Source organism: Tamandua tetradactyla, chromosome 1, assembly GCF_023851605.1.
Source record: "Tamandua tetradactyla isolate mTamTet1 chromosome 1, mTamTet1.pri, whole genome shotgun sequence".
Classification (NCBI taxonomy): domain Eukaryota; kingdom Metazoa; phylum Chordata; class Mammalia; order Pilosa; family Myrmecophagidae; genus Tamandua; species Tamandua tetradactyla.
The window spans coordinates 208,775,325-208,795,699 of NC_135327.1; the positions used below are offsets into that span (position 1 = coordinate 208,775,325).

The 20,375-nt window shown below is 39.0% G+C and overlaps 1 protein-coding gene and 1 pseudogene across 1 annotated transcript in view; both read left to right on the forward strand.

Moving 5' to 3' along the window:
- The first annotated feature begins 1,157 nt into the window (after positions 1-1,157).
- On the forward strand, positions 1,158-2,081 carry LOC143687944 (aldo-keto reductase family 1 member B1 pseudogene; annotated as a pseudogene).
- A 15,117-nt stretch (positions 2,082-17,198) lies between these two features.
- Positions 17,199-20,375, forward strand: part of LOC143675809 (isopentenyl-diphosphate delta-isomerase 2-like) — a 248,585-nt gene continuing 245,408 nt past the window's right edge. Inside the window, exon 1 of the mRNA XM_077151786.1 lies at positions 17,199-17,283. Coding sequence (XP_077007901.1) covers positions 17,258-17,283 — 26 coding nt within the window. The 5' untranslated portion in view covers positions 17,199-17,257. The remainder of the gene's footprint in view (positions 17,284-20,375) is intronic.

Genomic DNA, 20,375 nt, shown 5'->3' on the forward strand with positions numbered 1-20,375 from the left:
CTAAACACCAATGATCCATTCTACTTGCCCACCTGCACTTCTGCCTATACACTCCCTGTTCTTTATGGAAGAACTATCCAAGGTTCCAGCCAAGGCAACAGCTCCCTTCTGCATCAGACCTCTTCTTACTACTCAAGAACTTAGCTCCAACCCTTCTCCCTTCGATCTTCCATTTTCAGTTCTCCAATCTCTGCTTGATCATTCCCATCAGCCTACAAACATGTTATTTCCCCAATTTTTATAAAATGTAAGACTCCTTTGAGTCCACGTCTTTCCAATCACTGCATTTCTTTGCCCCCCCCTTCTTGCTTACTCCATGAAGTGACATTTACACTGTATCTTTCTTTCTTTCCACTGCCTTGAGCCCACTCCAATCAGAATATCACTCTACTGCTCCATCAAGTGATGGAATAGCTCATCAAGTTCTCCAATAACATTCCCAAGTCTCATTCTTTATCTTACCACACTTCTTACCAGCATTGGATGCTTGGTCACTCCATCCTTCTTGGAACATTTATTTAAAAGGCTTCCAGGACCCTAATCTGTGTGGTTGTCTTCTTTAACTGGCCATTTCTTTCTCAAACTCCTTTGCTGGCTCCTCTTCACATTCCTAACTCTAAACATTAGAGTCCCCCAGAACACTTGCCCTTCTCTGATCACTGCCTAAGTGATCACACAGAAATTTTAAATACTAACCTACATTTTAACAAATCTCTTTTATCTCCGGGCTAGATCTCTCTCCCTTGAACTTCAAATTACTTGGTGACATTTGGATGTTTTATATTCATCTCACAATTAATTTGTATAAACCAAATTCTTGATTTCTCTTCCTCTTTCTCAAACTTGATCCTCCTTCAGTCTCCTCTATCTTGGTAAATGGTAACTCCATTGTATAAGGTGCTAAGGCCCATTGAAGTCATTCTACACTCTTCTTTCCTTTCATACCCCACATCTATTCTATTAGCAAATCTTGTCAGTTCGAAAGCACCTTCACTACTACCATAGCCACCTATATCTCATCATCTTTCACCAAGGTCACTGCACTAAACTCTTACTTGGTTCTTATCCCTCTACATCCTACTCAAAGCAATGCAACTACTTATTCTTTTAAAAGATACCAAGTAGTTCTGGGTTGGGGTCAATGAAGTCTAGTAGCCATGGCTAACCACATCCTGCTCTGCAATGGCGGCAAGATGCCCATCCTGGGACTGGGTACCTGGAAGGCCCTTTCAGGCACAGTGACAGAGGCTGTGAAGGTAGCCATTGATGGTGGGTACTGCCACACTGACTGTACCCATGTGTACCAGAATGAGAACAAGGTGGGGGTGGCCATCCAGGAGAAGCTCAAGGAGTGAAGTGCAAGGGCCTCTTCACTGTCAGCAAGCTTTGGGGCATGTGCTATGAGAAAAGCCTGGTGAAAGGAGCCTGAAGAAAGACACTTAGTGACCTCAAGGTGGACTACCAGGACCTCTAAGTTATTCACTGGCCTGCAGGCTTTCAGACTGGGAAGGAGTTTTCCCTGTTGGATGAGGCAGGCATCGCAATTCCAAGTGACACAGATTTTGTGGACACATGGGCAGTCGTGGATGAAGGCCTGGTCAAAGTTACTGGAGAATCTAACTTCAACCATCTCCAGAAGATCTTAAATAAACCTGACTTAAAATATCAGCCTGTGGTTAACCAGACTGAGTGCCACCTGTACCTAACTCAGGAGAAGTGATTCTACTACTGCGCGTCCAAAGGTATCATGGTGACTGCCTACAGTCCCTTTGGCTCTCCTGACAGGCCCTGGGCCAAGCCAGGACCCTTCCCTACTGCAAGATCCCAGGATCAAAGCAGTTGTAACCAAGCATAAGAAAACTAACAGCCCAGGTGTTGATCTGATTCCCACATACAGGAATACGGCGGTGATCCCCAAGTCTGTGACACATGTACGCATCACTGAGAACTGTCAGATCTTTGTCTTTGAACTAAGTAGTGGGGATATGACTACCTTACTCAGTTACAACAGGAACTGGAGGGTTTGTGCCTTGGTAAGCACTTCCTCTCACAAGGATTTCCTCTACACTCTTGAGTTTTGAAGCTGTGAAATCCGGTGCTTCCCCAAGTGACCTACTCTCCTGTTTTTCCTCCCTCCCTTTTTCTTGCTAGTGTTGTGTGACCCAAGACTCTCAGCATTAGCAGTCTGATGGGTGGTGGGGTATGAAGAGTAATATGTGTGCATTAGATGTCTCTTCAGTTTTCTTTGCCCTTTTCTGTCCCAACTAGGAAATCCAAGTTGAATACACCTTTCTGACCAAGAAGAAAAAAATCTATAATGTCAAAATGGTGCCACTAACAGCTGGGTTTGGATTGCTTGGAATTAATTATATTCCTTTCAGCCAGATTTCTCCTTGTCTCAAATAAAAAATGCTTCTGTGAGCCAAAAAAAAAAAAAAAAAAAAATTTAAGCCAAAGCAAGCTGTGTCATTCCTCTGCTCAAACCCCCCCAATGGCTTCCTCGGAAATAAAATTTACATTCCAACACAACTTGTGTGTACCCATCCCATTACCTCTTTGACCCCCTCACAAATTCTACCCCAGCCTCATCGATCTCCTTGTTCCTTGAAGACATCATGCTCTGGACTCCAGCACTTGCTTTCTTCTTTGGTTATAGTGCTCTTTCTCCAGATATCCATGAGTCTCACTACCTCACTTCCTTCAGGTCTGCTCCAATGTTATTTTTTCTAAGAACTAACAATCCCACTGCACTGGCATATCCTATCCCCTTACTCAGATCAGTTTTTTCATCTGACACACTATCTATAGCTTTTCATGTTTACTACCTATTTCCCCCACTAGAAAGTGGATAGGGGTTTTTTATTCACTGCCATATTCCTAATACCTAGCTCTGTACAAAACACATAAGTGTTCAGTTAATAGCTGGATCTAAACATCCATTCTAGTATCGTTCTCAGATAACTGTCTCTCTTTTAAAAAATAAAGCTAAACAGGAAAGAATGTTCATAAATTTGAATTCTCCTACCTCTAATGTATAAAACACAATGCAAAGAATAAAACTTCTTAACAAGGAAGAATCACAAAAATCTAGTATTAATTAGCTCAAAATAGGTTCTTTTTGTTAAAATCAGGTATCTTCTGATATCAAGCATTGTTTAGAGTCTTAATCTCATTCTCATCTGTTTTCTCATGCCCAAGTACTTCCTAGTACCTGCCCTTTCCCAAGAAATTATTCACTCATTTAAAAAGCATCTATTGAGCACCCTGTGTCAGGTCCTGATGAATCCCAGAGTGATTTGATCATTGAGTGGAACAGTATTTGCAGAGTCCCCAAAGGGGTGAGAATGGGGAGAAATTCGACAACCCCAAGTTCAATTCTTGATATTCTCACAAGCAGTGTGGACAACCAAAGCTATAGGCTGAGCCCCCAGTCTTGGGGTTTGTTCATATGAAACAACCCCACAAAAGATAGGTCAAGCCTACTTAAAATTAGGCCTAAGAGTCACCCCCAAGAGAACCTCTTTTGTTGCTCAGATGTGGCCTCTCTCTCCAGCCAACACAACAAGCAAACTCAGCACCTTCTCCCTGTCTATGGGGGACATGACTCCCAGGGGTGTGGACCTTCTTGGCAACGTGGGATAGAAATCCTGGAATAAGCTGAGACTCAGCATCAAGGGATTGAGAAAACCTTCTTGAACAAAAGGTGGAAGAGTGAAATGAGACAAAGTGTCAATGGTTGAGAGATTCCAGAGTTGAGAGGTTATCCTGGAGGTTATTCTTATGCATTAAGTAGATGTCACCTTGTTATTCAAGCTGTAATGGAGAGGCTGGAAGGAACTGCCTGAAAATGTAGAGCTGTGTTCCAGGAGCCATATTTCTTGATGATGATTGAATAATTGTATAGCTTTCACAATGTGACTGTGTGATTGTGAAAATCTTGTGTCTGATGCTCCTTTTATCTACCTTGTCAACAGATGAGTAGAACATATGGAATAAAAGTAAATAATATTAGGAACAAATGTTAAAATAAATTTAGTTTGAAATGCTAGTGATCAATGAAAGTGAGGGGTAAGGTGTATGGTATGTATAATCTTTTTTTTCTGTTTTTGTTTTATTTCTTTTTCTATTGCCTTTTTATTTGTTTTTCTGAATTGATGTAAATGTTCTAAGAAATGAATATGCAACTAAGTGATGTGAATTACTGATTATATATGTAGAATGGAATGATCATATATTAAGGTTTTTGTTCATTTGTTGTTAATTTTTTTAGAATTTATAAATAAATAAAGAAAAGACGATATCAGTGGTATCTGATATTTGAACTAAGAGAGTTCAAATAGAGGAGAGAAGCTATTCTGGAGGCTACTCTTACACAAGCTTCAGCTAGATATTTGCAGTTGTCATGGTTTGCTAACCCCCAACCAATTTCATGCCCATTAACACTAAAGAACACCCAGCACTGTAACTGAAACTCTATAGAAGTTTCTTGCACTGAGTGTACTTTCCTGAAATCCGTTGCTTCCAGAGGGTTCCTAGGCTAGATAAGCAGTGAAAAAAGAGCAGCCAGCCTCTTGAAGAATATCAACTAATTCCATCCCCTATACTATGTTACTAAAACACCCCTTTTCAACATGAGAAAGTTAGAAATGGCATAGCCCAAAGACCCTTATAGAGTGGGAGAAGGATCAAAGCAGAAAGAGAAGTTATAATAAAGACGATAGGATTTAATAATGAGTATGACTGCTTTATCACTATACTGATATTTCTTTTAGCCTCCAGCATTTTGGAGCAGCTAGAAGGGAAAACCTTGAACTGTGGGATATTAACCCATACCAAACTATGAAATCTGATCTGTAGCTGTTTATTGGAGTGTATTTGAAGCTTACTGCTTTTCCCTTTTTTTTTCTTTTTTTGTATATACATTTCACAATAAAAAATGTTAAAAGAGAGAGAGAGAGATTCATCTCCAGGTTTGAATGGATTTATGTAATTAATGGGTTGAAAAGAAAAGGAAGCTGGATTTGGCCATAACAGGAGCAGAGAGAAAGGGGTAGGGATGGGGTGAGGAAGTACCCTGACAACTGAAGAAAAGGCAAATGAACTTGATGGGAACTTTGCTCATCACAGAAAGGTGCATGGAAATGTCATCTCCTTTAGCAAATGATTACTCTGAAGGATTCCTTTTTTACTAAACTTGTTTCAAGTAAACTTTTTGTTCTGGCATAATTTTAGATTTACAGAAAAGTTTGCAAAAATAATACCCAAATTTCATATATATCCCTCACCCAGTTTGCCTCTTGTTAACCCCTTACCTCACCAGGGTACATTTGTCAAAAAAAAGAAACCAACATTGGTACCTTATTATTAACTAAACTTGATGCCTTATTCAGACTTGCAGTTTTTTCTTAGTGACATTTTCCTGTTCCAGGATTCCATCCACTATACCACATTACATTTAGTTATATGTCATCATATTTAGAAACCAATATGTGGGCATAATAGGCATTTAAAAAAAAAATTTTATTAATTAAAAAAAATTACAAGAAACACAAACATTCCCAACACATACACTCAGCAACTCACAATATCATCACAGTTGCATATTCATCATCATGATCATTTCCAAGAACACTAGCATCAATTCATAAAAAGAAATAAAAATGCAACAGAAAAATATAAAAAACAGAAAAAAAAATTTTACAGGTCATACCCCTTACTGATCTTTTTCATTGATCACTAGCATTTCAAACTAAATCTATTTTAACATTCGTTCCCCCTATTATTTATTTTTATTCCATATGTTCCTCTCATCTGTTGATAAGGTAGATAAAAGGAGCATCAGACACAAGATTTTCACAATCACACAGTCACATTGTGAAAGCTATATCATTATACAATCATCATCAAGAAACATGGCTACTGGAACACAGCTCTACATTTTTAGGCAGTTCCCTCCAGCCTCTCCATTATCTTGGATAACAAGGTGATTTCTACTTAATGCATAAGAATGACCTCTAGGATAACCTCTCGACTCTGTTTGGAATCTCTCAGCCATTGACACTTTGTCTCATTTCACTCTTCCCCCTTTTAGTCGAGAAGGTTTTCTCAATCCCTTGATGCTGGGTCTCAGCTCATTTAAGAGTTTTTCTCAATCCCTTGATGCTGAATCTCAGCTCATTCTGGGATTTCTGTCCCACGCTGCCAGGAAGATCCACACTCCTGGTAGTCATGTCCCACATAGACAGGGGGAGGGTGGTGAGTCTGCTTGCTGTGTTGGCTGGAGAGAGAGCCCACATCTGAGCAACAAAAGAGGTTCTCTTGGGGGTGACACTTAGGCTTAATTTTAAGTAGGCTTGACCTATCTCCTGTGGGGTTAAGTTTCATATGAACAAACCCCAAGACTGGGGGCTCAGCCTTGGTTGTCCACACTGCTTGTGAGAATATCAAGAATTCAACTTGGGGAAGTTGAGTTTTCCCCCATTCTCACCATTCCCCAAAGGGGACTTTGCAAATACTTTTCCACTCACTGATCAAATCGCTCTGGGATTCATCAGGGCATCACCTGGACAAACCAACAAAATCTCATGTCCTATGCAAAGTTCCATGTACTTAAGGTGTTCAATCAACTATCTACATAAGTTATATTAGGAGATGCACTAGTCAAAGTATAGATTTGTACCAAATAAACATTTTTTGCTTTACTCTCACACATTAGTTGAAATTTTAAACTAATATGTACCATCTATTTTCAACACACTGCAGTAATGACATTCTTTTGTTCTTCCTCATGCAAAGACATTTTTAAAATTTGTACATTTAGTCACTATCATTATACACTCTAGGCATTCCTAGATTACACCATCTCAATCTTTATCGTCTATCTTTCTCTGTGATTTCATTTATGCCCCAGCCCTCCTCCCTCTATCATTCTCATATGAAGCTTCATTCAGTGTTTTAACATAATTGTATTACAGTTAGGTAATATTGTACTGTCCATTTCTGAGCTTTTATATTCAGTCCTGTTGCACAATCTTTATCCCTTCAGCTCCAATTACCCAATATCTTACCCTATTTCTATCTCCTGTGGTCTCTGCTACCAAGGAAATATTCCAAGATTATTCACTAATGTCAGTTCATATCAGTGAGACCATACAGTATTTGTCCTTTTGTTTCTGGCTAATCACACTCAGCATAATGTCCTTCAGGTCCATTCATGTTGTTACATACATCATAACTTATTCTGCCTTACAGCTGCATAATATTACATCTTATGTAAATGTCATAGTTTGTTTAGCCAGCTGTCTGTTGATGGACATTTTGGCTGTTTCCATCTCTTGGTAATTGTTAATAATGTTGCTATAAACATTGGTGTGCAAATGTCCATTTGTGTCCTTAGCCTCATGTCCTTTGAGTAGAGACAACATATAGATGGGTCCTGTCTTTTAATCAATTCTGCCAGACTATGTCTTTTGATTGGAGAGTTTAATCCATTAACATTCAGTATTATTACTGCATGGGTAGTACTTTCATCTACTGTTTTGCCTTCTGGATTTTATATTTCATATCTAATTTTCCTTCTTTTTACCTTTACTCATAGTCTTCCTTTCTACACTCTTCTCCATGCCTCTCTCTTCTGTCTTTGTATCTGTCTCTAGTGTTCCCTTTAGTATTTCTTGCAGAGCTGGTCTCTTGGTCACAAATTCTCTCAGTGATTTTTTGTCTGAAAATGTTTTAATTTCTCCCTCATTTTTGAAGGATAATTTTGCTGGATATAGAATTCTTGGTTGGCAGTTTTTCTCTTTTAATAATTTAAATATATTACCCCACTGTCTTCTCACCTCCATGGTTTCTGCTGAGAGATCTGTGCATAGCCTTATTGGGCTTCCCTTGTATGTGATGGATTGCCTTTCTCTTGCTGCTTTCAAGATCCTCTCTTTCTCTTTGACCTCAGATTCTGATTATTAAATGTCTTGGAGTATGTCTATTTGGATCTATTCTCTTTGGGGTATGTTGCACTTCTTGGATCTGTAATTTTAAGTCTTTCATAAGAGTTGGGAAATTTTCAGTGATAATTTCCTCCATTAGTTTTTCTCCTCCTTTTCCCTTCTCTTCTCCTTCTGGAACACCCACAACACATATATTAGTGAGCTTCATTTTGTCTTTCAATTCCCTGAGTCCCTGCTCATATTTTTCCATTCTTTTCCCTCTAGTTTCTGTTTCTTGTCAGATTTCAGATGTTCCATCATCCAGTTCAGAAATCCTATGTTCTGTCTCTCAAAATCTACCATTGTAGGTTTCCATTGTTTTTTTTCATCTCTTCTACTGTGTCTTTCATTCCCATAAGTTCTGCGATTTGTTTTTTCAGAATTTCAGTTTCTTCTTTTTGTTCTTTCCTGGCCTTCTTTATATCCTCCCTCAATTCATTGATTTGGTTCTTGATGAGGTTTTCCATGTCTGTTCATATATTCTGAATTAATTGTTTCAGCTCCTGTATGCCATTTTAATTGTTGGTTTATTCCTTTGACTGGGCCATAGCTTCAATTTTCCTAGTGTGATTTGTTATTTTTTTGCTGGCATCTAGGCATTTAATTACCTTAATTAGTTTATTCTGGAGATTGCGTTCACTTCTTTTATCTAGGGCTTTCTTGCTGGATGAATTTGTTGTCTATCTGTTCTTTGACATTCTGTTCAGCTTTATCTGGACCTTTAGCTTAAGTTTCGTTTAACAGAGGAGAATTTTTCAGTTCTTGTATTCTTGTTTCTTGCCCTGCTTGTGTGGTGCCTTCCCCCCAACACACACACTTAGGAGGGTCTACTTAGATATTATAGACCCCAGCCAAATTTTCCCAGACCAAACTGGCCTCCTATCAGGAGGAAAGAGTCACCTGCATCAGTTTTCACCGAGGGCGAGACCCAGCAGGTTGAAAGGCTTTCCTGTGAAGTCTCTGGACTCTGTTTTTCTTATCCTGCCCAGTATGTGGGACTTGTCTGACTGCAGGTCCCACCAGCTTAAGATGATGTGATACCTTAAACTTTGGCAGACTCTCCCTGCTGGGGGCGTGGTGGAGACAGAGAAGAGGTTGTAGGCTGGTTTTAATGGCTTCAAATTACCAAGCCCTGGTGTCTGAATTCCTTGATGGAGGGATTCCACCTGGGTGGGGCTTCACCCCTCCCCTAGGGAAGGCACAGGCTAGTAAGCCCCCAAAAGGGCTCACTTCTGACTATGCCTGGGGCAGTTGCAGCCTGAAAAGTCCTGCCACTATATCCAGTGGCAGTCAAGCCTTTGTAGATACACAGCCACAAAAACCTCTGTTTCCTTCTTTTTTTTCCCCCTTTTTCTGTCAGTCCTGCCCCCTTGGTGCCAGGGCAAAAATGAGCAACTTCCACTTTGATCAGGTTCACCTTAGCTGGGGGCCTATTTTTAGTAGTCAGAACTTATTAATTAGTTCCACAATTGGTGTTTGATTGTGCCCAGTCCCTGCTGCTGGCAAAGTCCTTTTCTTTCCCCTCAGGAAGTGGGTGCCGGCCGCCACAGCTTTGGGAACTCAAGGTTTTGGGGGGTGCTCGCAGCTGGTCCAGCTGGTCCAGACTGGGGTACCCTGTGTGTCCGGTTACTGACGTGGCACCAGGAGCTGTTCTGTACTGTTTCTGGTTATGTAGTAGTCGTTCTGGAGGATGAACTAAAATGTGCACATTGTTAAACCGCCATCTTGACCTGGAAGGCCATAATAAGCATTTTATCATCATCATTATTATTGCTTCAAAGGTCGGCTCAGATTCTTCCAGCTTTGACCATTGGTGCTTTTTCAGTGAGCTCCTGTGTCCCAGTGACATGCCCCCATCCACTTCCTATTTTGAGACCTCCCTCACTTTTTGGCACTATAAGGTGTTCCAGCCCTACAAGCAGCCATTTTCCCAAGGATTCCTGGTTCCTTTCATTGGAGAATGGTGTTTAGAAACCATGATTTGGATGTATATAAACATTTTTAAATTTATCATTGTAGGTTTAATCAGTGGGATACATGGCACTATACATCCCCTTTCAATCACATTCACCATCACTATGGCAATGTTACTTATAACCCCACTAATTAGTTACAATCACTTCTATCCATTCCCTTGCATTTAGGCTCAATCTCATTGAGTAGCCTTTCCTCCATTTCTAATTTTTGAGTACCTCTAGGTCTGCTATATTCTAGAGTGTAACCTCTGAGATTGCTTTTACCACAGTCATAATAGTGAAATCTTACAATATCTATCCTTCCATGTCTGACTTATTTCACTCAGCATTATGTCCTCCAGATTCCTCCATGTTGTCATATGCTCCAAGACCTCATTTCATCTTTACTGCTGCATTATAGTTCATTGTAGATATGTGTAGATATATATATATACCACATTTGTTTATCCACTTGTTTGTTGATGGCTGCTTGGATTTTCCTCAAATTTTGGCAATTGTGAATATTGCTGCTATGAACATCAGTGTGCAGATGTCCATTCGTGTCACTGTTTTCAGCTCTTCTGGGTATATACTGAGCACTGGCATTGCCGGGTCATAGGCAACTCAGTATTTAGTTTTCTCAGTAATTGCCAAACAGTTTTCCACAACGGCTGTTCCATTATACATTCCCACCAGCAGTGATAAGTGTTCCAATTTCTCCACATCCTCTCCAACATTTGCTGTTTTCTGTTTATTTAGTAACAGCCATTCTTACAGGTATGAGGTGAAATCTCATTGTCCTCTTGATTTTTTACCCATTGGTATTTTCTCTTCAAAAAGTTGTCTATTCATATCCTCTGCCCATTTTTAAGTTGGGTGTTTTCTTTTTGTTGTTGAATTGCAGAATCTCTTTATATATATTCTGGATATTAAACCCTTATTGGATATGTGGTTTCCAAATATTGTCTCCCATTGTGTAGGCTGCCTTTTCACTTTCCTGACAGAGTTCTTTGATGTGCAAAAGTGTTTAGTTTTCAGGAGATCTCATTTGTCTATTTTTTTTTCATTGCTCATCCTTTGGGTATAAGCTCTAGGAAACCACCTCCTGTCACATGATTTATAAGATATTCCCCTACATTTTCTTCTAAAAGTTTTGTGTCCTTCACTCTGATCTTTAGTAGTCTCTGATCCCTTTTGAGTGAATTTTTGTAAAGAGTGTGAGATATGGATCCTCTTTCGTTCTTTTGCATATAGATATTCAATTCTCCAAACAGCATTTTTTATGTAAAAATATTTGTAGTGCTTTTATTCATATGAATTATTATTCATAATAACCCCAACCTAGAAACAACCCAAATGTCCATTAACAGAAGAATGGGTAAATAAATTGTGGATCTCTGTTACACATGCAACAACACCCATGGATTCTAATACATCATATTAAATAAAAGAATCCAGATCCCAGAGTCCACCTAATCCATGGCGATATAATTCAGGACAGTTATTACTATGCGAGATAGAGATCAGATGGTAGGGTCTAAATACATGTACATTAATAGATGGAATTAGTGTTCTCTTTTTATTTTTCAATAATCTACTTAAATTCTATAGTCTACTAAAATTTTATTTTTCTTACAGGACAAACAATATTTATTGAAGGGTCTGCTCTGTCCCAGGTGGATTGGCTTGACTGCCTTATGAAAGATCAATTGTCCATGGATGAGAGGATCTATTTCTGAACACTCAATTCAGTCATATCTATTTTATATCTCTATCCATTGGTCAATATATCTATTTTTCTGCCAGAGCCATGCAGCATTGACCCTGTAGATTTAATATGCTTTAAAGTCAAGCAATGTGAGACCTCCCACTTAGTTTTTCTTTTTAAACATATTATTGGCTATTTGTGGCACCCTGCCCTTCCAAATAATTTTGGCTATTGGTTTTTATATTTCTGCAAACAATATGTATTTTTAACTGGTATTGCATTAAATCTATAAATCAACTTGGATAGGATTGATATCTTAATTATTTTTAGTCTTCCTATCCATGAACATGGTACACCCTTCTATTATTTAGGTCTTCCATGATTTCTTTTAGCAATTTCTTATAGGCTTTGTGTGTAGGTCCTTCGTATCCTTAATTAAATTTATTCCTAAATATTTCATTGTTTTGGTTTATATTGTAAAATGGAATTTTCCCCCTTGATTTCCACTTTGAATTGTTCAGCACTAGTGTATAGAAACAGTGCTGATTTGTGGGTGTTGATCTTGTACCTTGCCACATTGCTCTACTCATTCATTAGCTCTAGTACCTTTGCTAAAATTTGGGGGTGATTTTTGACATATAGTATCATGTCATCTACAAACAGTGAGAGTTCTACTACTTCCTTTATAATTTGGATGACTTTTATTCATTTTTCTTTTCTAATTAACTCTGGCTAGAACTTTCAGCACAATATTGAATAGCAATAGTGACAGTGAGCATTCTTGTCTTGTTCCTGATCTTACAGGGAAAGCTTTCAGTCTTTCTCTATTGAGGACAATGTTAACTGTAGGTTTTTCACATATTCCCTTTGTTGTCTTGAGGAACTTTCCCTCTATTCTATCCTTTGAAATGTTTTCATCAAGAAAGGATGCTGAATTTTGTCAAATGCCTTTCTGCATCAGTGGAGATGGCCATGTGGTTTTTCTGCTTTGACTTATTAATATGATGCATTACATTAATTTTCTTGTGTTGAAACAGCCTTGCATACCTGGAATAAATCCCACTTGGTCATGGTGTATAATTCTTTGAATGTGCTGTTAGATTCAATTTGCAAGTATTTGCTGAGGATTTTTGCATCTGTTGTCATTAAAATGATTGGTTTATGATTTTATTTCTTTTTTTTTAATGTAGTATCTTTGTCTGGTTTTGGTATTAGGAACATTTGGGCTTCATAGTATGGCTTAGGTAGCTTTCCCTTCTCTTCAATTTTTTTTGGAAGTGTTTGAGCAGAATTGGTACTTTCTGGAATAGAATTCTCATGTGTAGCCATCTGGTTCTGGACTTTTATTTTTTTGTAGCTTCTTGATAACTGATTGAATCTCTTTACTTGTATTTGGTTTGTTGAGGTCTGCTATTTCTTCCTTTTCAAAAATATTTTTATTAAGATATTTCACACGCCATACAGTCCATCCAAAGTATACAATCAGTGGCTAACAATATTACCACATGGTTGTGAATTCATCATAATCGTTTTTAGAACATTTGCATCACTCCAGAAAAGGAACTAAGAAGAAAAAAGAAAAACCCCATACACCCCAACCCCTCATCCTTTCCTCTCATTGACCATTAGTATTGTAGTCTACACAATTTTTTTCATTTTTAATTTTTATTAATAAAACCAATCAACATACCATATGAACATTCTTTTTTTAATCACATAGTTGTATATTCATCATCATGATCATTTCTTAGAACATTTGCATCAATTCAGAAAAAGAAACAAAAAGAAAACAGAAAAAAATTCATCCATACCAGACCCCTTATTCCTCCCCTTCATTGATCACTAGCACGTCAATCTACTGAATTTATTTTAACATTTGTTCCCCCTATTATTTATTCATTTTTAAACATATGCTTTACTCATCTGTCCATAAGGTAGATAAAAGAAGCATCAACACAAGGTTTTCACGATCACGCAGTCATATAGCAAAGGCTATATCATTATAGAATCATAATCAAGAAACATGGCTTGTGGAACATGGCTCTACATTTTCAGGCAGTTCCCTCCAGCCTCTCTGTTATGCCTTAACTAAAAAGGTGATATCTATTTAATGTATAAGAATAACATCCAGGAAAACCTGGATCCTATTGGTGGCCTGGATAAACTGACAGCCTGGTGAATGCATGCTCTGCTTGGGATGTCTTAGCATTAGAAACTCTTTGTTTCCATAGGGTTTGCATATGCCCTGTATCAGTGCACTTCTTCTGTGTTGTGTTTTATGACACCTGCTTCTTTTTTTTAATATTTTTTTTTCATTAACGGAAAGAAAGAAAAAAAGAAAAAAAAAGGAATTAACACAACATTTAGAAATCATACCGTTCTACATATGCACTCAGTAATTCTTAACATCATCACATAGATGCATGATCATCGTTTCTTAGTACATTTGCATCAGTTTAGAGGAACTAGCAACAAAACAGAAAAAGATATAAAATGTTAATATAGAGAAAAGAAATAAAAGTAGTAATACTAGTAAAAAACAACAACAAAAAAACCCTATAGTCTCTTCAATAAATGGTGCCTAGAGAACTGGATATCCATATGTAAAAGAATGAAAGAAGACCTGCATCTCACACCTTATACAAAAGTTAACTCAAAATGGATCAAAGATCTAAACATTAGGTCTAAGACCATAAAACAGTTAGAGGAAAATGTAGGGAGATATCATATGAATCTTACAACTGGAGGTGGTTTTATGGACCTTAAACCTAAAGCAAGAGCACTGAAGAAAGAAAGAAAGAAATGGGAGCTCCTCAAAATTAGACACCTGCTTTTTGACACAGCCCCTCAACACCTGTTGCTGAACAAAGGCAGTGAGCTCTGTTCCCCATGCTCAATGACCAATTCCTGAGACACCCAGGGTCACAAAGAGAGAAAGAATTTATTGCCAGGCATGAAGCAGGAATGCAGTTGGTCTATCAATGCAAAAATCTTCCTGTTATAATATATGTACAGTAATTCTGATAGTTTTATAATATCAAAAAATGGCAAGTTTTAGGATAATGAGCACAATGACTCCAGATGATGTCATTAGAGGTGACCTAATTAGTGGGCATGCACAGATTGATAACATGCTTAGTCACAGACTATATATAAAAAAATGTTGGTCTTAATAGGATGATGGGCATGATTTTCAGTATTATAATGAGGTATAGGTAACTTATAGGTTGAAGTCTGTATTAGTTTCTTAAATGCTGCCAGAATGCAGTATACCAGAATTAGAATGGCTTTTAAAAGGGGGAATTTAATAGGTTACAGGTTTACAGTTCTAAGCCTATGAAAATGTCCAGATTAAGGCATCCAGGGAGATACCTTCATTCAAGAAAGGCCGATGGGTCAGGAACACTTCTGGCAGCTGGTAGTCACAAGACTGGCATCTGTTGGTCCCTTACTCTTGGGCTCCATTGCTTTCAGCCTCTGTTCCTGTGGGGTTTCCTCACTTTGCTTCTCCAGGGTTGGCTTTCCATCTCTTGACTTCCTTTGGATCTCTTTGGGTTCTGGCTTACTTAACATCTCAATGGTATACCTGCTGGGCTCCAAACATCTTCAAACATGGTGTCTCTATTCTCTGCCTGTCAGCTCTTCTCTGAAGTTTCTTTCAGTTTTTTCATTTCTGTCTTTTCTCCAAAAATGTTTCCCCTTTTAAAGACTAGTAAACTCATCAGGGCCCACCTGGAATGGATAAAGTCACATCTCTAGCAAATCAAAAGTTCACACCCACAATTGGGTGTGTCACATCTCCGTGATGATAATCTAATAAAAAGTTTCTGTCCTGCAATATTGAATCAGGATTAGAAGAAACAGCTGTCCCCACAAGATTGGATCAGGATTAAACCATGGCTTTTCTGGGGTACATAATAGATTCAAACTGGCACAAATTCTGAGGTACCGCACGTGTCAGGTGGGCCCATTTTGGTTAGATCCAGCTTCAGTTATCAAGATAACTTTGGACCTGGGGGTGTTTGATTTGAGTTGACCTAAGACTCTTCATTAATAAACATTAGGAGTATGTCTGGTGAGCACAAGACTCCAGAGTTGCAAAACTGGAAAAAAAATGGGTACAAATGAGGGTCAGTCATCAGTTTTTACAAACACAAGGGCACAAGGTAAAGGTTATGCAATCATCAAAGATCAAGGCAACTAGATTAATTTGACCATTTCTGGTATTTCCTTTTGGCTATTCTAATACACTTAGAAAGTAAAAAAGAAACATTTACAAATTGATTTAATAATCATAATCATTTGTTGCTTCCTAACTTCTTGGCTACACATCCAACCCATTCAGGTCTAGGATGGGATAGCCTATGTTTTTCACATAGGTCCTGAAAAATCAAGGGATGGAGTTGAAGAATCTGGTGCCTAGCTAAGAACCTAGGTGTGATCTTTTCAGGCCTGACCCTAGGCCATTACTAAGGCTTTGTCTGGCAGGTCTCACAGGGAAAGATTTGGTGCTCAGTCATTGCGATGATACCAAACAAATGCAGGGTTCCCTGCCTGATGCCACAACAGCCAATCCATAACCCCAAGGTTTCAAAAGAGAGAGAGTTTATTGCTATGGATGAAGCAGTAAAGCAGATGGCCTATCGGCCCACAAATCTGTCTCCTCGAGTCTGAGAATTTCATAGTTTTTACGGATTCAAACAAGAGGGGATGGGGTTGTTACCTTTACAAGAGTAAGTGTACACAGGGCTGAGACTAGTTGAACTTGAGTAATTTCAGATATTAACTTCTGCCTATTCTACAGTATAGAAAGAATAAGACACCTATATAATGGTTCAATAATCATAATCATTTGTTGACTCTTAATTTCTCAGTTACAGCACTACGGTTTCTGAAGGGAGTTGCAGTCAGTCACACATGACACCCCAGGCTGGCCATGCTCTTAAACATGTCTCCATTTGAAATGAACTAAAAAGGATTCATGCTCAAGTGGGGTGGTTGTCTGTACAGCTGCAATCCCCCTGGAGCTCTTTAATTTCTTTAGCTGACAACTTTAGTATTTGTGGTTCTTGGTTGAGAACTTGACTCCAAGGAGGTCTGGCCATATTTCTAGGAATGGTCCTCCTGGAAGCCACAATAAATGCCATGTAAACCTGATAAGGAAGCTTTCCAAATGAATCATCATCATTGGAATTATTCATCATACCCATCTCCACCCTCAAATTTGAGGTGGTTGCTGGTCCTACTGACTGTGACATGCTTTTGCAATTTTATTTGTTATAGCATGGTATGGGTGAAGGGAAGTAGACTGTTGGGCAAGCAGCCATCAGATGACCTGCCATGCCTCCCAGGGTTTGCTCAGTCAGAGCCCTCATCCAGAGCAATCCCTTTTTGGGGAGTAGGCTGTGAGCTTATTATACACAGTCAAAATTATTCTTCCTTGCATGGTGATCCTCCCCTGTCCCATAGGATCAGCAAGTTCTTTGAATTGCTTCATCATGTATGTCGTGTTACACCTGACCAACTCCACTAATATATCTGCTCCTAGCAGGGAAGGGATGAGGTAGCCCCACTGTAGCATCAGAAGGGACCCACTCATTGAACTGAAAATGGCCCTGCTCTCTCTCTTCTCTACGTGAGTAAACAGTGTTCTATCCAGTGCCTATATGAGTTGCGCTTTTACTGGGGACACCAACACTTGCATTGGAGTGGGTTGACATCTCTTTAGTGTCTCTTTTAACTGACATATTTCTTTCTTTTCAACTGCATATTTTCACTTCTTCGTCTTGTCTTATTGTTTTAGCTAAGCATTCCAGTATGATGATGAATAACAGTGGTAAGAAAGAACATCCTTTTCTAGTTCCCAGTCTTGTAGGCAAAGCATCCAGTCTCTCACCAGTAAGTCTGATGTTAGCTGTAGGATTTTTCCACATGACCTTTGTTGTGTTGAGAAAGTTCCCTTCTATTCCTAGTTTGATGAGATCTATTATCATGGATGGGTGCTGTGTTTTGTGAAACACTTTTTTGTAACTGAATAGTTAAGAATTAACAAATGATTATGATTACTGAATCATTATATAGATTTTTTTCTATATTGTGGAATTGACAGAAGTTTATACCTGAAACTACTGAAACTCAACAAGTTTCACCCTTGTTTATACATGCTATTGTAATGGTTATTCTGTCCTGGTCTCGTCCTGTTTATATTTTCTATTGCAATGGTCATTGTAAACTAGTCTCAGCTCTGTGTATGCTTTTTAATGCAATGGTAACAAATCCACCCTACCCACCTTGTCTGATTCCATAAATACCCTGAACTCCTTAAACTCAGGGAGACAGATCTGGGGGCCCATAGGACATCTGCTGTCCTGCTTCATGTGTAGCATTGAACACTTTCTCTCTTTTAAACCCCGGTATCATGGATTGGCTGCTATGTACACCAGGCAGAGAGTGCCTATGCTTTTGTCCAGTATCAATTTGGTGACTATGAAGGGAGAAAGATTCTTAAGAAGCAAGGGTTCAGAATGCCGGATGTTTTGGAGCACCGACGGGATAGGTAAATGTAGTACTTAAGTCTTTTGTGACTGCTAGACTCTTTTAGTCTAGAGGCTTGGCAGCTGCATTTTTCTACTCTGCTGTTACTCCAGACCGTTGGCATCTTAAAACCCTCAAAGAGAGAAACAGTTTCCAGTTCCAGGTCCAGATGTCTGACCAAGTGAATGAGTCATAAATTTAAAAGCAGATCAGGAGGTTAGTCCAGCAGTTTTGAGTTCCTAGACCTAGGGCTTGAGGCCCTGAGTCCCACTTCCAGAATGTTCTCCCTTGCTCTGATCTCTATACCTTTCTGTTTACTGGCTACCATTCAGTACAAGATTTGGAGCCCTACCCTGACTTTGTCTGTGGAGTATGCGCCTGTAAAGTAATCAGTCCAACAATTAATTCATATTTAATGAAATTGAGTATGCCTGCTTAACTCTTTAACTAGTGTGTTACATGGGGATAATGTTGAATACCTGTTTAAATTTTAATTAGCATGTTCGTTCTAGTTATTAAGTGTGTTACTTAAATATGTAGTAAGTGTTAAGTATCTGTTTAAATTTGTTAGTCATTGTCTTATTGCATTTGTATTGTTCAGGTGTTCCTAATTGGTTATTGATTATTGAAATCCTGAGAAATGGGAAACTTTGGGCAAGTGAGAGGAGAAATGGGGTAAGAAGATATATGTTCACTCCTTTATTTGTCTCTCTCAGCAATCAATGTTGAAAACATGTAAAATTTTACCTGTAAAGATTAGCAGCCACCTCCACCCTGTAACCAAGGGTCCAATACATAAGGAAAGGAGGAAGCTCCCTTATTCCTCCTCCTCTGCATCCCTCTTCATCAGAGGTAAAAGACCCTGAGATAGAAATGATCTCCCCCTCCTATACACAGCAGTGTACTCATGCATTCTAAAAACAGCAGCAGAGCCTCTGGCAAAATTTCTACCTCATTGGCAAGTGCCAATTGGCAAGAGCCTGTAGCAATGGATGAACAGGGAGGCCCAAGAGAGATTATAATATTCAAGCATACCAGGAAAAGTAGGGTTCAAATTAGTGAATTTTCCATCTCTATGTTTCTGAGTGGGTTTTTTTTGAGTGTGCTATCTTCAATTTGTGTCTGTTTGTGCAGGGTTTATTTTCCTGTCTCCAAATGGTAATACCAAATTGGCAAACAAAACTCTTAAAAGAGCTGTATTTGGATTTCTTAAAGATAAATAAGCACATATTGCGGCTTGGGGCTTGCCTAGCCCGACCGCACTGGGGTCTCGTCCTCGGATGTGGTTCGGCCGGAGAGCGGCGTCAGCCAAGACCACGGGGCTCGAAGGTCTGGAGGGCGCGCGAGCACAATAAACCGAGACTAAAGAATAATAGCAGTAATTTATTGCATAGGGCTCGCGGGACCTAGCTGGCTGGCAAGGCTTACAGGCTAAGACCCCGACAGGAGGAAACACAAAGAATATATAGGGTTGGTGAGGGGGAGTTAATTAGAGGTGAAGAAACTTTGATGGGCAGCTGGTATGGTGTCGTGTAGGATGTGGATTGGTTAGGAGGTGTGTTGAATATTATAATGGGTGGTGAGGTGAGGAGTGTACATGGTCTAATGAAGAAGAGGTGAAAAGGTGGTGCGATATATGCTCAGGAGTTGCTAGGCAGCGGGTTAGAATAGCAAGGCTTGCAAGAACGAGAGATGTCTGGATATGTCAGGGCATGTTAAGGCAGATAAGAGGCAACAGTTACAAATATATGCAGCATGTTAAGGCAGATAAGAGGCAACAGTTACAAATATATGCAGCACATATATAGTAATACTCCTGGAGTCCCAGAGGGGGAAAAACAATCTAGGACCAGGGTTCAAAGTGTTAGTTTTTATAACGACAGTAAAGAAACCTAAACACTGGAAAGAAATCAGCCCCCTGGAATTTCCCGAAGGCAGTAGAGGAATGCCTTGGGGAAAGGCAAAGACTTTTCCAGTTGCTTTAGGAGTTTTAGAACACATATATCTGATAATTAGAAACAATTAAAAGAAGGGCATAAGAACTCTCATCAACACTAAGGCCACCTTAGGGATCTTAAATCCTTCATTTAAAAATTTTAAAACCAAGCCTCATTCTTTCCATCTCACCTAACCCTGCCCATAGAGCCTAACCAGCTAAGACAGATATGGGGGAGAGGTTGGGTACAGAAGGAT